The following is a 16051-nucleotide window of genomic DNA, read 5'->3' as shown; positions in this document are numbered from 1 at the left end:
AAAAAGGTTAAAAACAGTTCCTGCTCTCAAAGAGTTCATATTCTAATGGAGGGACAAGAGGAAAACAACTATGTACCTGCATGATATAATATTATTGTGATAATATAAAACTGTTGCATTGTTCACCTTCCAAGTATACCAATGGTATAGTTTAAAACTCCACTCAAATTTTTAGGATACCCTGTTCAGTGTAAATGGGAGGCAATATCCAAGGAGATGCACTTGAAGTGGGTTGGGAGGTAGAGCGACTTCAAAATGTCTCTTGTAGAAAGTGGAATTGGAGAAAAGGGAAGGAGGAAAAGAAGGTCATTCCAGGCAACAATGAGCAATTAGGAGATGGAGTGATGTGAAGAATACCAGAAAGGACAGTGTCACTGAATTGTAGAATACATGAGGAGTAAAGTATCAAGGAAAACTGAAAAGATAGGAAGAGACCTTTAAGAACCAAATAGATGATTTTATTTATTTGATGCTAGAGATAACAGGGAGTTTATTTAGTTAGAAGGAATGGGAATTAATAGATCTGTACTTTAGGAAAATCACTTTGGCAATTTAGGGGAAGATAGATTGGAAACACTAGTGTAAGGAAAATAACCAGAAGGAAATTACAATGGTATAGGCAGTAGGTGATGAAGACTTGCATCTGAGTGGTGGTTATGTGAGCAAAGGGAAGGGGAACATGTACTAAAGATGCTATAAAGGCAGAAAAGACAAGTCTTGACAACAGATTGAATATGTGGGGTGAGTGGGAGTGAGGAGTTGAGAATGACAAGGTGGAGAACCTGGGTGACTAAGGATAGCAGTGCTCTAGACAGTAATAGGAAAGCTGAGGAGAGACAGAAGAATTTTGGGAAAAAGATGATGAATTTTGTTTTTGACTTGTTGAGTTTGAGATGTCTACAGGCTGAGATCAATGGAGGATCAATATCTGATGGTTCAATTTATTTCCTTCAAAGTTAAGTAAAACATCAGCAGATCCTATCATAAATTTTATCTTGGGCAATCCCCCTAATCTTGACTGAAGAAGTAAGATATCTGGGCCCGGGGGTGGCTAGGTGGTGCAGTGGACGGAGTACCAGCCCTGGAGTCAGGAGTACCTGAGTTCAAATCCGACCTCAGACACTTAATAATTACCTAGCTGTGTGGCCTTAGGCAAGCCACTTAACCCCATTTCCTTGCAAAAACCTAAAAAAAAAAAAATCTGGGCCCATTCCCTGACCTACTTTTGACTTTAGAAGGCTTTCCCCCTCCTCCTCCCCCCGCCCATAAAGAACTGCATATAATTCTATTCATTGGTGAGATGAAGTTCCACAATAGCTGCAATTTATAGTCATTTCAGAAAGTGAAAATGGGAAAATTCAATCAAGGTTTACGAAACTGTTTTTTTTACTGTAGTCAAACTGCCTCATCTCTTCTGCTTCCTTCTACCATCTCTCCACCCCCAATGAAAAAATACAGTTCAGCTAATATTGAATTTTTCAAAGTACTTTTTAACTGATCGTCTTTTGCCTTTCTGAAACCAAATCGGTATCCTTGCAACCTCAACTTTTAAAATCTCTCCCCCAAAAAGCTCTTACCACTTATCACTATATTTAAATGATTATTCAATTTTAAATGTTTCTCTTTGAGTTTTTAATTTTCCAATTTGCCAGAAAATAAAAATGTTAAAAAGACAGTGATTTCTTAAGGTGTTTTTCCAGTTGTGTCTGACTCTTTGTAACCCCATTTGGAGCTTTCTTGGCAGAGATACTGGAGTGGTTTGCCATTTCCTTCTCTTCATTTTACAGATAAGAAAAAACTGAGACCAATGGGTTAAGGGTCTTACCCAGGGTCACACAGTAAGTTTCTGAGGCCAGATTTAAACTCAGGAAGATGAGTCTTCTTAACTCCAGGTCCAGAGCTCTATCTATTTATTGAGCCACCTAGCTGCTTAAAAAGATAATTATTTAGCATTAATATAAAGACATTTTATAAAGTTTTTTTTTTAGGTAACAGAGTAGATAGAATTTTTTTTCCCTCTTCCTGTTTAGTTTTTGGGGAGGAAGAGGATATAAGGGGCAGGAACAATGCTATTTTTCTCTTATTTCATAAAGTATGTCATAAAGTATTTAATTTTTAGCCTTATCGAGGATTATGGTATACATTAAGATGTTATTTAAAATAGAAGGCATCCCAAAAAAGAAATAACAAGAAAAGTACAGATTTTACTTTTTTTTCTAACTGTTAATGAATATTCTTGACTGATCAAGAAGCACTAATGCTTGATAGAAATCAACTATTATGTATTTGGGTTACCTTTGCTTGAAGACCTTTAAGGAAATATAAAGGAAAGGTCAAATTAAACCACAGACATTGTTAGTACTCCAGAATGTCAACCAGTTTTGTTTCCTCATTGTTATTCTGCTGTTGACAGCAGAGATAGCTATGAAGAATTATAGGTATCTTTAATTGTTCTGAGGCACAAACTTTGTTATCTCCAAGTTTTTCTGCATTCAAAATATGCAGTCTTTCTTAAGCAAGCACTCTTCAATTTCTGCCTTAAAATGTGCTTTTTTGTTGTTAGTTTGTTTGTTTTAAAGCTATCCACACTCAATCTAACAAGCTCTTGGAGTAATCATGAAACCATTCTGCCTTCAAGTTTATGTTCTACTCTCTAAGTAAGATAAGTTTTAAATTCATGGAAATTTCAATTCAATATTTACTTAGATCAGAGGTCAAGATACATTTCATATAATATATGCAGAAATGTGAATAAATTATACAATTGCAAAATTATATCTAGAATGAATACATTTATATAGTTCTCGAATTCATTTGTTGTTCAGTTGTTTCAGTCCAAGTATCCAACTCCTTGTGATCCCCTTTGGGATTTTCTCAGCAAAGATACTGGAATGGTTTGCCATTTCCTTCTCTAGCTCATTTCACATATGAGGAACTGAGGCAAACAGGATTAAATGACTTGCCTAAGGACACATCTGAGGCTACATTGAAGTACATTGAACTCTGCTCTTCCTGACTCCGGTGTTCCATCCACAGTGCCACCTAGCTGCTAAATAATATGAGTATTAGTAGAGATCAAGCAGGATTTTGCAAAGTGTTAGTCAACAATGGACTTTCTATTATTATTTTTTCATAACATTAAAAAATGAAGAGATCACAAGAGTCCACTGTGCTTATAGTTGGTGGATTATAAAACACATTCAGTTTAGTAGAGCAAAATGCTATTATATAGGCTCTTTTTTTATATAGGCTCTTTTTATAACAAGTTGTCCCCCAACTATATAGTAAAATAATTTCAGTTTCTTGAAAGCTGTAACAGCAAAAATAATACTGTTAAATGATTCCCTTATAATAAATAACAAGTGAGGGATGGAAGAAAAAGAGATATGATCTCCAAAGTGATTTTGCCACTCTGATGGAGGAGATCCAGGTAAAAATCCATGTTGAAAAGGGATTTCCTCTTGGGATGATGGATGATGAGGTTTTTCTAAACAGTTCCTTTTTGCAGATATCTTTACAGATGTGGCATTGAGCCCCAAAACACTACAGAATTTCCTGGAAGTAATTCATAACCGTTCAATTGAGTTTGATTTGACTCATACAGGAAAAAGCTAGTAAACAAAGGATGCTTGTTGCCCAGATTATGATACATGTTTGAGAAAATAAATTCTGGAGCAACAAGGTACCCATCTTCCTGAATTCAAATGTGACCTCAGAGAGTTCTGTGACCCTGGGGAAGTCATTTAACCTGCTGACCTTAGTTCCACATCTATAAAATGAACCTGAGAAGGAAATGGCAAACTAGGGTCACAAAGAGTCTGAAACAACTCAACAATAACAACAGTTAACTCATCTGGAACAGATAATACAAAGATCAAATTGAGTCCAGAATTGAGCTAGAGGATAAGGGGTTGAGTGTTTGGGGGAAATTGAAAAGTATCTATATGTTGATCATGAAAACAAATATTCAGCTTCTTTATATTGGCATTCTAATATAGCAATAATTCACACTCTCCTAAAGAACTTTGAAAAAAGTATTACTAAGAGAACAATACAGAAGCACATGGTGAGTGTGAATAGGCTGTAACATATAATCAATGAAGAACTTTAAAGAATAGCAGTAAAAGAAAGATGTGTGATAGGAAAAGAAGATAGGTTAGTTACGTAGTAAAGGTAAGTGATGAAATGGGAACACCCTAAATGTCAAAGGAAAAATGAGGAAAACTTCCAGCCCAGAGGGTGGATTCCCTCTGGTAAATTTAAGGAAAGATATTTATGAAAATTAAGCAGGACAGGTAGGCATGGAAAGGATGTGATCTGCATCTTTGGAGAGAATAGTCAAATCAGGATCAATGAGCTAGTTGATTATCTGAGTATTGTATTCATGGTAAAGTGTGAAAGGCAGTATGTGAATTGGGTTCTTCTTCACTATGAGTCCAGCACACCATCTAATATTGGTTTGTATTTATATAGATTATATTGGAGTGGGAAGAGGAAAAATGGCAAGCCTCTCGAGTTTCTTTGTCAAGAAAACTCCAAGGAGTCACAAAGTCAGATATGACTGAAAAAATGAATGAAAAACAACAAAAGGAGAAGAAATTGACTTCAATTCTAAAGATCTGACCTGGATACAATTGATTTCTGTTCCTAAATTCAGGAATCCTCTTGGAAGAATTACTATGAAGGGATTAGGACAGCAAGTAGTTAATTTTGAGAACTGGGTGAACCCCACTGATTCCAGATTTTGTGACTTGACTTTGGAGCCAGCTCAGTTCTTCTTCCACTCAATTATGGGTCTAGTCCAATTTCTGTGTTAGGAGAAAACTTGAATTGTGGGAATTATGAGAGTATTTTGTTGCACTGTTTAAATCTAGCCCTACTTGACTAGAAGCTAGACCAGTTCTATTTGCTTTTTAGAGAATTTTAACTAAAGACCTAGGTCATGCTGACTAGAAACTCAGTCTGCTCTGAAGAATAATGTCAGTTTTCTCACAATTATGTATTTCAAATAACTTACATCTTATCTAAAAACTGACTCCATACTGATCAATAAATTATTCCTTTGATGAAAATAGACACTTGGAGGGAGTGGGACACCTCTTTTTCTGATTTCATGGAATTACTTTTGTTCACTCTCCCCCTAAACTGATGAACTCTAATACTGATCTGTTATGCAATTGGCATGTATCGAATAATAATTAAATATGCTCAGAAACTTGAATCTTTGTTTCCTTAGTCATTGCATTTTTATATGCCTCAATTATAAAATGATGAGCCCAAATCACACACACACACACACACACACACACACAATTTAATAACTTTTTGTTCTTCATCAAACTCCAATTCTCTGCTTCTTGAAATTCCTAGATTCCCTTCAAGATCCAGTTCAAAAATCTGGAAAGATTTACATATGAAGTGAAGTGACTAGAACCAGGAAAATATTGTACAGGATAACAGCAACATTGTGTGGATGATCAACTATGATAGACTTGTCTCTTCTCAGCTATACAGTAATCCAAGATAATTCTAAAAGACTTGTAATGAAAAATACCATCCACATTCAGAGAAAGAACCATAGAGTGTGAATATAGATCAAAGCGTATAATTTTCCCTTTAAAATTTTTTTTGTTTTATCTTTCTCCCTTTTGTTCTTATTCTTGTTTCACAGCATTACTAACCCATTTCAAGAATTACCTTATTCAATTTTTTAACTCTGCTGAAATTACCAGTGCCTCCCCATCCCCATATATTTGAATATATTTTGAATTCATTTTATATCTACATGTTATTTCTCTTGATATAATGTAAACTTCTTGAGGACAGGGACTGTTTGTTTATTTTCAAATTCACATTTGTTTCCCTTCCCTCAATTAAGCACTGGAAGGAAGGAAGGAAGGAAGGAAGGAAGGAAGGAAGGAAGGAAGGAAGGAAGGAAGGAAGGAAGGAAAGAAAATGCAAGAGAAATATTGATTAAAAGGGATTTATTATGGATAAAGCATTGAGTTAAATTCTAGGAATACAAATACTGAAATAAGACAGTCCTTGCTCTCAAGGGGATCACTTCTAATAAGAGGAGAAAACATATAGGAGATTTAAGCTGCAAATTAGATGAAAAGACCCATGGTTCTTAGCAAATGGTAATACATCTTCTTTAATGTTATTTACATTGATAAAAACCATATCCATTTCTGATATTGAAATATTTGATAGTATTAAGGACTTCTTCAGTGGTGAGAACTTTCTTTTCCCAATTTTTTTTCTCCTTTTCTTTTCTTCTTCCCTCTTTTCAAGGACCTGCACTGGAAGCAGGGCTAGTGGGTTGGGGGACACCACTACTCTTAGAACACTTTGTGTTTAGAGTTCTTAATTATCTCCATTGGGTTCTGAGGGAAGGTGGTATTGGAGGAGGTTTGACTATCTCATGCCACTATCTTCTGTCTGTCCTGCTGGATGCCATGGTGCTTCAGTTTATATTGATTTTGTCGGAGGATCTAATCAAGCTCTTCAATTAATTCTCTACTTCATCAATCAATACATGATCTGAAAGCTACAATTACTCTCATGGTGGCTGTTTTGCCAATGCTCACCATGAAGTATACAAATAAACCATGAAATCTTGTTGCCATTAGGCATGCAATAACAGCTCCAACAACAGCTTTCTCTGTTTCTCTAAGGATGTGAACCATTCTTCTATACAGCTGGAGTTTTCTTGTATTTTTTGGTTTTGTTTATAGTGAGAATGTCAAGATTGATATAACTGCTCTTCCAATAGTTCATCTACTCAGTGATTATTGGTCAAGGCTTTCATGCTTTTAAATAGTAAAATAACACATCTAAAGTTTGTGATTCTTAGCATTCTTTTCAATCACTTGCCCACCATTACTATAGACCTGGAAAAAGGCCCCATGGGAAAGGCATTTTGTATTTTTGTTTGTGGTGGTCTGGTGGTCTCTCTGTACTTAATGAGGTTCTCTGTTTACAATTAGGATTAGCCAAGAAAAATAATCTCATTCTATTGCTTGGGGTCATGCTAGAGATTTTTCTAGCATGATGGAACTTGTCAGAGCTTACTAACTAACTCATAGCATTGTAGGGAGGTGAGATAATATATGTAAAGTGTTTTCCAAATTTTAAAGTACTACATATATGCTAGTTGTTGCTAACTTCTCTAGGTCTCAGTTTCTTCACCTGTAAAATGAGGGAAGTTAGACTAGATGACCTTAAAGCTTTCTTTTAGTTCTAATTCTATGATCTTTATGTTCCTCTGGCATGATCTTTAAGAGCCCACAGCAGCTCCATACCAGATGGACATGAAAATCAACTCCTATAGAGATTAACTATGGAGAAGTCAAGAAAATCCTCTGAGCCTCAGTTTCTTTATCAATAAAAATGACATATAATGCCTTCTCATAGGGCTATAATGAGACTATATTTAGATTATGTATGTAATGGGTTTTCAAACTTAAAAGTATTACATAAATTTCAGTGAACCATTACTACTATTAATAGTATATCAGATTTAGCTGGCTTTAGGTCACCCTCAGTAGCTACAATGAAAGACTTTTTGACTTACAGCACTGTAGCTGCTGTGATATTTCCTAGCCTCTTGTCAAAGATATGTGGATAGTCATGATGGGACTTGTTCTTCTCACACTAATGCTGTTACTCATTTCTTTGACCTCATTTGAACTTTAATTCTTCCTTTCATTGAAGTGCGTCATTTTTTTTTTATTGTTTTTGCAAGGCAATGAGGACTTGCCCATGGTCATACAGCTAGGTAAGTATTAGATGTCTTAGACTGGATTTGAACTCAGGTCTTCTTGACTCCAGGGCTGGTGCTCTCTCTCCACTGTGTCACGTAGCTGCTCTGACTTCATCATTCTTGTTATTGAAATTAGATCTTGTGTTTTCATGCCAAGATGGTCCTTCGTTCTCTTTTATATTCTAGGTGTATAATATTTAGACATTTCTTCAATTCTCCATCATTATACTAAAATAGTAGCTAATTGCTCTTTAGTGTATTCCATTGATTCATTAAAACCTCTGGCAAGTCCAAGCCATTTAAACAAATCAGCTTATTTCTCAGTGATTGTTTATTGTAATGCGCTTTGTATATCATAATATCCATCATCATGCCCTTTTAGTAAAAACAAGGTTGTTTTTTTTTTTAAGTTGTTATAATACTTTGTTGTTTTGATTTTAGGCACACATTCTCCAGTTCAATAAGGGACAAATATTTTTCTTTCTCTGCATGAATGTTTCTTTTTTAATTATCTTTTCAGCACCTTGTTTTAATAGTGGTTTACCTAAACCAACCAATGTCACCTTCTTGTCGGTAAACATGAAGAATGTTCTTCAGTGGAATTCACCGGAGGATCCAAGAGCAGCTGAAGTTGTTTACACCGTGCAGTACCTAATGTAAGTTTTCTATTTGTTTGGTTTTTCCTTTTTACCAATTTTGACCATGAATTCTTGGGATATGGATTAAAAAAACCTCTCATAGCATCAAATGATAACTCTTGAACCAAGGAAAGTTAAATGGTTCATTAAATTCTGGTATATATTTTTATGTTAAGACAGCTAGGTAGCACAGCAGATGGGAGCAGGAAGACTCATTTTCCTGAGTTCAAATCCAGTCTCAGATACTTACTAGCTATGTGATCCTGGTCAAGTAACTTAACTCTGTTTACCTCAGTTCCTCATGTGTAAAATGAACTGGAGAAGAAATGACAAAGTACTCCAGGATTTTTGTCAAGAAAACCCCAAATAGGACTACAAAAAGTCAGAACTAAACAACAACAAAATATTTTTAAGTAAAGTTAAAGTGACAAAATGTTTTATTTATTTTCAGTAAAAAAGCAGTATTGGTTCTAATCAAGAAACAAAAATTTAAGTAGAAAAGAATGGAGAAAATTTCTATTTTTCACAAGTGATCAGGACAACCCACCCATCATGAAACTTATTTATTGGCAGAAGTAACTTAGTGGAAATCTAAATGTTCTTAAGTCAACTTAAATTTGGTGCAAAATCCTGAGCAGCAATCAACCCTTCCTAATTTTCTTTTTTTAATATTTTGTTTTCCAATTATATACAATAGTAGTTTCTACCTATCATTTTTTTTAGGGTTTTGCAAGGCAATGGGGTTAAGTGGCTTGCCCAAGGCCACATGGCTAGGTAATTATTAAGTGTCTGAGACTGGATTTGAACCCAGGTACTCCTGACTCCAGGGCTGGTGCTTTTTCCACTGCGCCACCTAGCCGCCCCCTACCTATTATTTTTTTTAAGGTTTTGAATTTTACAATTTTTTCCCCATCCCACAGAAGGCAGTCTGATAATCTCTACATTGTTTCCATGCTATACATTGATTAAAATTTAATGTATTGAGAGAAAAAAGTATATCGTAAGAAAAAAATAAAATATTAGAGGTAACAAAATCCTAATTTTCTTAATAATGATATTGATCAACTTTAGCCACAATTAAATGATGAAATTCAATTCCTCCTTTAGTAGGAGAAATGAAGAAATACAAGTTCAAAATGTTATAATCACTGTCAGACACAATCACTGGTTGGTGGTTTTACTTAATGCTTTTCTTTGTTACCACAGAGGGCTTTGGAGGTTGGGGGGATATCTAAAAATGACTGTGATATATAAGCAACAATATTTTTAAAACTTTTATTAATATTTTATTTGTTTCATAAGGTTTTGAATTTTATAATTTCCCCACCTCCCTTCCCTCCCCCATCCACCCACAAAAAGCAGTCTGATAATCTTTACAGTAAGAACATTTTTTAATGAGCACATTAAAGAGAAATGGAGATTTATAGTACTCCTATGATTAAAGTGGGACCTCTACCCAATAAGAATTTTCTTACTGATTTAGAAATTTCTAATTGGTGATTAAGAATTTTAAAATGAGTTCTTGGATTGATATATGATTTTATTTCCGTTTCTGTTCTTTTCAAAATTCTCCTTTAGGTGGTGGAATGGGGCTTATTCTGATCTTTAGAAGTTTATGTGATTGGAGGGTTGAGAATGGGGAGAGAATTAACAATTCAAATACAGTACTGATTGCACAACTTAAAAAAAAACTTGCAAAATTTATCTGCTGTAAAGGAGTACTTATGTGTCTTTGCATTTTTCAAGCCCATGGGAAAACATTTAAGGCAAGAAACAAGAGTTGGACAAAAAGACAACCCAAAGCATGCAAGCATTTTAATCAATTGAATCAACATGCTAGAGAAGACTGTGTGGTTAAGTTTAGGTAAGATCTGATTCCAGCCCTAATGAGATTGTCAGCCCAATAGGGGACACAACATATACCTGATGAATTATAATCCAAATAAATAGATCATAAGTGCCCATGATATGGGTGTCTAGAGCTCTACCCTGAGTAGGTGGGGTAGGGGTGATCATTACTAACTGAGGCAATCATTCCATAAAGCATAAAGCCAGTTAACAAGAATGAAAAGAAAAGCCTACATTATTTGAACTATGGGAATTTCTGTTTCTCATTCTATCTGTTAAATTGTTAGTTACATTTAAAGTTAACTAAGTTACATTTAAAGTTAACTACTGCTAATGCATTGATTAGAAACAAGAATACATTTATTCTATTTCCTATTGAGATCTTCATATAAACAGAGATGAGCTTTATTGAATTAAAAGACAATTAGCTTTTATTATTTAAGAAATACACTTCCCAATGATGCAGTTGGAATAGTTTAGCATTATGTATTATACTGAGCTGTAGTTGCAGTCATAGCTTGAAATTTCTCCTTGAATCTGCTACTATTACCATTTTATCTTCTTATAACAAACTATAGGATCACAGGATTCGGAGCTAGAAGAACCTTCAAAGATCTTTTAATCCAGGAATTCTTATTCTTGTCAGTCTTGGCAATCTGGAGAGGTCTGTGAATCCCTTCATAGAATAATGTCTTTAAATGCATAAAATAAAATAAAAAAGATTACAAAGTAAAACAATTATATGGGAAAATGACCTAAATTTTTGAAGTTTCATATTCATAAATGCCCTAAAATCTATCTCTGTACCTCAGAAAAGGACCCCTGATCTATAGATGCCTTGAAATCTATCTATAAACCCAAGATAAGGATGCTTGATATAGTCCAAGTCCCTCATTTTACATTGAAGTGTCAAGAGATAAAGTGACTTATAGTATTTAGCAGAGATGAGATTCCAAATCATCTACTCTGACTCCAAATCCAGTGCTCTTTCCAATATACTAGGTTCCCTTCCCATTATAATCTTTTTCCTACTCTCTCCTTATTCTCACCCCCCCCTACCCCAGACTTAAGATACAGCTTAATAGTTTTCCTCTGCATATAGCATCCTCATTGACATGGCTGAAATATAGCTATCACCTTGTTAGATCTTGTTGTCTGGATCTCTGTAGAAATCTTGCCATTGATTGCTATTAGGATTCATGCAGTGATAACAGAGATATGTCATTCTGGTTTAGAGCAGAGGTCATTAACCTGGATTCTATTAACTATAATGTATTTTGATAATTGTATTTCAGTACGATTAGTTTCCTTTGTAATCTTTTGTATTTTATTTTTGTGCATTTAAAAGCATTGTTTTGAGAAGGGTCCATTGGTTTCACTAAATTGCCAAAAGTTTCCAACACCAGAAAAGGGATTAAGAATCCCTTAATAGAATCAATAGAATCAGGCTTGTTTTGTCTTGGCTGACTTGGTAACTTTAACTCAAGTGACTGTATACTTGCAAAATCCATAGTTGAAATCTATTGCTACCAAAACACAAAAATATCTCTGTTCAAGAGAGTAGATCTGTTTGCCAAAAAGCCTAATTTCCCTCTGCAGAGTCCCAACTCTCTCAAATCTTAGATCCATCTTATCTGGATAATTGTTCTTGTCTTGCAGTTTTCTTTGTGTGTAATTACTATTTCACTTATGATTTTATATATTCAGGCATTCTTCAGTCATTTTACCTCTTCATGCCTCTATTTGTGGTTTTCTTGGCAGTTATACTAGAGTGGTTTGCCATTTACTTTTCCAGTTCATTTTATAGTTGAGGAAACTGAGGTAAATAGGGCTAAGTGACTTGCCCATGGTCACACATCTAATAAGTGTCTGATACCAGATTTGAACTCAGGAAGATGAGTCTTCTTGACTTCAGACCTGGTACTTTATCCACTGCATCTCCAAGCTACCCTTTATAATTACTTTATTATAAAAGCCAACCTCAATCATATAAACTCAGTTATCTGTTCTTTCAGAATGGATAAAATAATAAAGAAAATCTTTCTGTATAGTGTGAGGCATTTGACAGAGGGATTTATGAAATAATTTGTCTAACTTTTATATAGATAGGAGCTATATACTATACCAAGTGTCTATATAGAAAAGTTTCTTCTATCATAGGGTAGCTAGTTGAATTTCATAGGATTTTATAACAAGAACTAGAAGATTCATATATCATCAAGTTTAGCCCCTTTATTTTATGTTTGAAGAAACTGAGACTCAAGTCACTAGTGTCAAATGAGAGAAGCAGAATTTGAATACAGGTCCCCTGACTCCAGAACTAGGGCCCTTTCCACTTTACCATAATTTCCAATACATTCATGGATTGCCAAATGTAAATGCATAGGAGAGTCAACTATGACAGGCAAGGGTAAACTCCCTGAATAGAATACACTCATATTTTAACTTTCTACTATGCTTACCTATGTTCTTTCCCCACCCCATTCCCACTCTTATCACTAGATTACAAACTTCCTCCAATTTACAAGTATTTGTTAAATGTTTGCTATGTGACAGATTCAAGGAAAAAATAAATGATTCATTCTTCCAAGGATTTGCTTTCGGCGGGGGGGGGGGGGAGGGTACAATACAGTACCTAATATATATGCGAAATAAATACATAGTAATTTGGGGAGGAAAGGCACTAGGGACTGGAGCATCATAAAAGGTCTTTTCTAGTAAGAAGTATTTGGACTGAGCCTTGAAGTGAATTAGGAATTGTTTCTAAGAGGTAGAAATAAGGACAGAGTATACTTTCTACATGGGAAACAACTTTTGCAAAAACCTTGTTCCTTGATGGGAAGAAACTGTATCTACTCTCATTCTAGCACCTAGCACAGAGCCTTAGATAGAATAGGTGTTTCTAAGCATTTCAGCACAAATCTATAAATGAAGTCAATGATGGCTGAAGTTCATGGATCTTGAGATTGAGAGTTCTGAGCTGTATTGGATTCTGCAGCTCAGGTGTCTGAACTAAGTCCAGTATCAATATGGCAAGTCTTCAGGAGCCACCAGGTTGCTTAAGGAAGAAAGAACCAGCTTACTTCAGAAACAAAACTGGTCAAAGATCAAAATGGAAACAGACCTTGAGTAGCATCTGCACACTCACCCTGGGTGCAATAAGGTCCAATCTTAAAAACAATAAATCATTAATCATTTATTAATTATCTCTATATCAGACACTGTGCTATATAAAAACTGAGGATGCAAAAAGAAGGGAAAAAAACCAATCCTAACCTTAAGGAACTTATGATTTGAAAAACATACTAGGTGTTTCATAAATACTAATTGAGTTTATTTGAAGTGCTTGCTGTGAGGGCACAATATCCTGAGTGGGCAAAAATGAGCACTCAATTAATTAAATAAAATTTCTATAATCTATAGCTGAATGAAGATCTAATTTCAAAATTCTTAGCCTCTTGTTAATGATTTGGTTTAGTGGGTAGGATGTTGTTCCAAATGTGAAGAACCTCAAAGTTAGACTCATCATTAAATAGCCTCTGGTTTCTCGATCTGTTAAATGGGAATAATAGTCCTTATTTATTCTACCTAAAGAGCATAATCAGAAAGATAATAGATCTAAAAGTCTTATTATTATTAGTTTTCAAATCATTGTTGGACTTTGGCAATGAATTTCTATTGGGGTTTTTTAATCAAGAAAACTTAAAAATTATATAAGTAATCAAGGTATAAATAATTACTCAGGAGTGGGATGAGACTATTTTTCCTTATACCATCCAAGTGACATAGTAGATTTGATGACTAAAAACTTGTATATGTCATTACCTTCTAATTAGACCACACAATACATAAGACTCATATTGTAGTCCAAGAATATTAAGAAATTTGTACCATCCATAATTCCCTGAAGAGAAAAGGCCTGACAGAAACACTGACTCATCCATCTGAGAACAAAAGAAGAAAATACTGGTAACAAATGTGGATTCTTCTTCTTTGTCTCCATGACAGACACCTTGGATTTTTACTGGAGGAAATGACCTAACTTCCAGTCAGTTTTAGGTTACTACTATTTTGGTTGTAATGAACAATGGGCATTTGGGGCTCATCATTGCACTGCTTTCTCCCTATGCAGATATGGCCAAAAGAGATGGCTGAATAAATCAGAATGTAGAAACATCAACAGGACCTCCTGCGACCTCTCCTCTGAGACCTACGACTATGAAGAACAATACTATGGGAGAGTTAAGGTCATCTGGGGAAAACATTGCTCCAAATGGGCAGAGACAAAACGATTTAATCCTTGGTTAGAAAGTAAGTAACATGGTTAAACAATGCTAGTTATAAACAGAACGGGGAAGCAATTATTCTTAGAGCACTTTTTTACTTTTAGTTTTCTTATCTATTGGTGCCTGAAAAAAAATATAGCCTTATAGAGAAAATGAGGTCATTGAATACCAGTTGTCAGAAAATCTGGGTTTTGGTTCTAATCCTCCCACAGACTTGCTGTGTAACCTTAGACAAATCAGTTTTTAACTTTTTTAGATCTCAGATTCTCATTTGTAAAATGAAGGGATTGAGAGAGTTTAAGGCCTTGGTGCCTAAAATTCTAATCTTGGATTCTTTGATGAATCAGTGATGTGATCAGTATTGATGTTGTCTTCAGCATTGCAGATCCCTACTCAGCCTGGCTTTTTCATTTTTTTAATGGTTCTTGTCCTCCCTGTATAGTGTTTATGTGAAGATATGGACAAGAGTCACAAAGCATGAGAAGAAACCTTCAACTCAACCCTTGTTCAGTGATGCCCAACTCTTCTTGACCCCATTTGGGGTTTTCTTAGGAAAGATATTTTCTTTTCCAGCTCATTTTACACATGAGGAAACTGAGGCAAATAGGGTTAAGTGATTTGTCCAAGGTCACCTAGCTCATACATATCTGAAGTCACACAGGGAGTGACAAGGTTTGAACCCAGATCTTCTGACTCACTGTACAACACTTGGGGCAGATAGATGGCACAGTGGATAGACCACTAGTCTTAGAAACAGAAGGATGGTAGTTTGAATACAACCTCTGACACTAACTAGTTGGGTGACCTTGGGTAAGTCACTTCACCCTGATTGCATCATGTCCAGAACCATCTCCAGTCCTGATTCATATCTGGCCATCAATTACCCTGGATCCATCAAGCCATCTTGGCTTGCCCAAGGCCACACAGCTAGGCAATTATTAAGTGTCTGAGGCCAGATTTGAACTCAGGTACTCCTGACTCCTGGGCCGGTGCTCATGTATTGCTTTTTAACAATGATTATTTTTAACTTAGATTTGATTGAAATAAATGGAAATGGCCCAAGGACAGGTCAATATCTAATCATTGCTTTTTTGCATTGAATGTATGCTAATGGATAAAATAATGACTTTTGTAATCACCTATGATGATTCATAGGTAAATATAACTCCTGAGAAGAAGAGCAATCAAAGGATAATAATAAAATTTTTCATTATAATCTTTTTAAAATGTTTTTTAAAAATTAATTAATTTTCATTTTATTACAATAATCTTGTTATAAAAGTAAGCATAATCCCCCCCCACAAAGATAGAGAAACCTCAAGAAAAATAAAGCGAGGGAAAAAAAGTCTACTTCAGTCTGTATTCAGATAGCATCAGCTCTGTCTTTGAGATGGATTGTATTCTTTATCATAAGTCCATCAGAGAAGTTGCTTAAATATTTTTTCCCACAGCTGCTAAAGGTAGCTCTATTTCCCTTCATCCTACTCCTTCCCCACTCTCATTTATTCTATTCT

The 16051-nt window shown here is 35.1% G+C and overlaps 1 protein-coding gene across 3 annotated transcripts in view; it reads left to right on the top strand.

The window, feature by feature from the left end:
• Positions 1-16051, top strand: part of IL20RA (interleukin 20 receptor subunit alpha) — a 72240-nt gene that overhangs the window by 38058 nt on the left and 18131 nt on the right. For all 3 annotated transcript variants that reach the window (XM_074187674.1, XM_074187675.1, XM_074187676.1), the window contains 2 exons: positions 8286-8421; positions 14384-14562. In XM_074187674.1, the coding sequence (XP_074043775.1) occupies positions 8286-8421; positions 14384-14562 (315 nt within the window). The remainder of the gene's footprint in view (positions 1-8285; positions 8422-14383; positions 14563-16051) is intronic.

The sequence above is a fragment of the Macrotis lagotis genome, chromosome 5 (genome assembly GCF_037893015.1).
Source record: "Macrotis lagotis isolate mMagLag1 chromosome 5, bilby.v1.9.chrom.fasta, whole genome shotgun sequence".
Lineage (NCBI taxonomy): Eukaryota > Metazoa > Chordata > Mammalia > Peramelemorphia > Peramelidae > Macrotis > Macrotis lagotis.
Note: the sequence above shows the minus strand (reverse complement) of the source record. Positions and strands in the feature narration are given on the sequence as shown.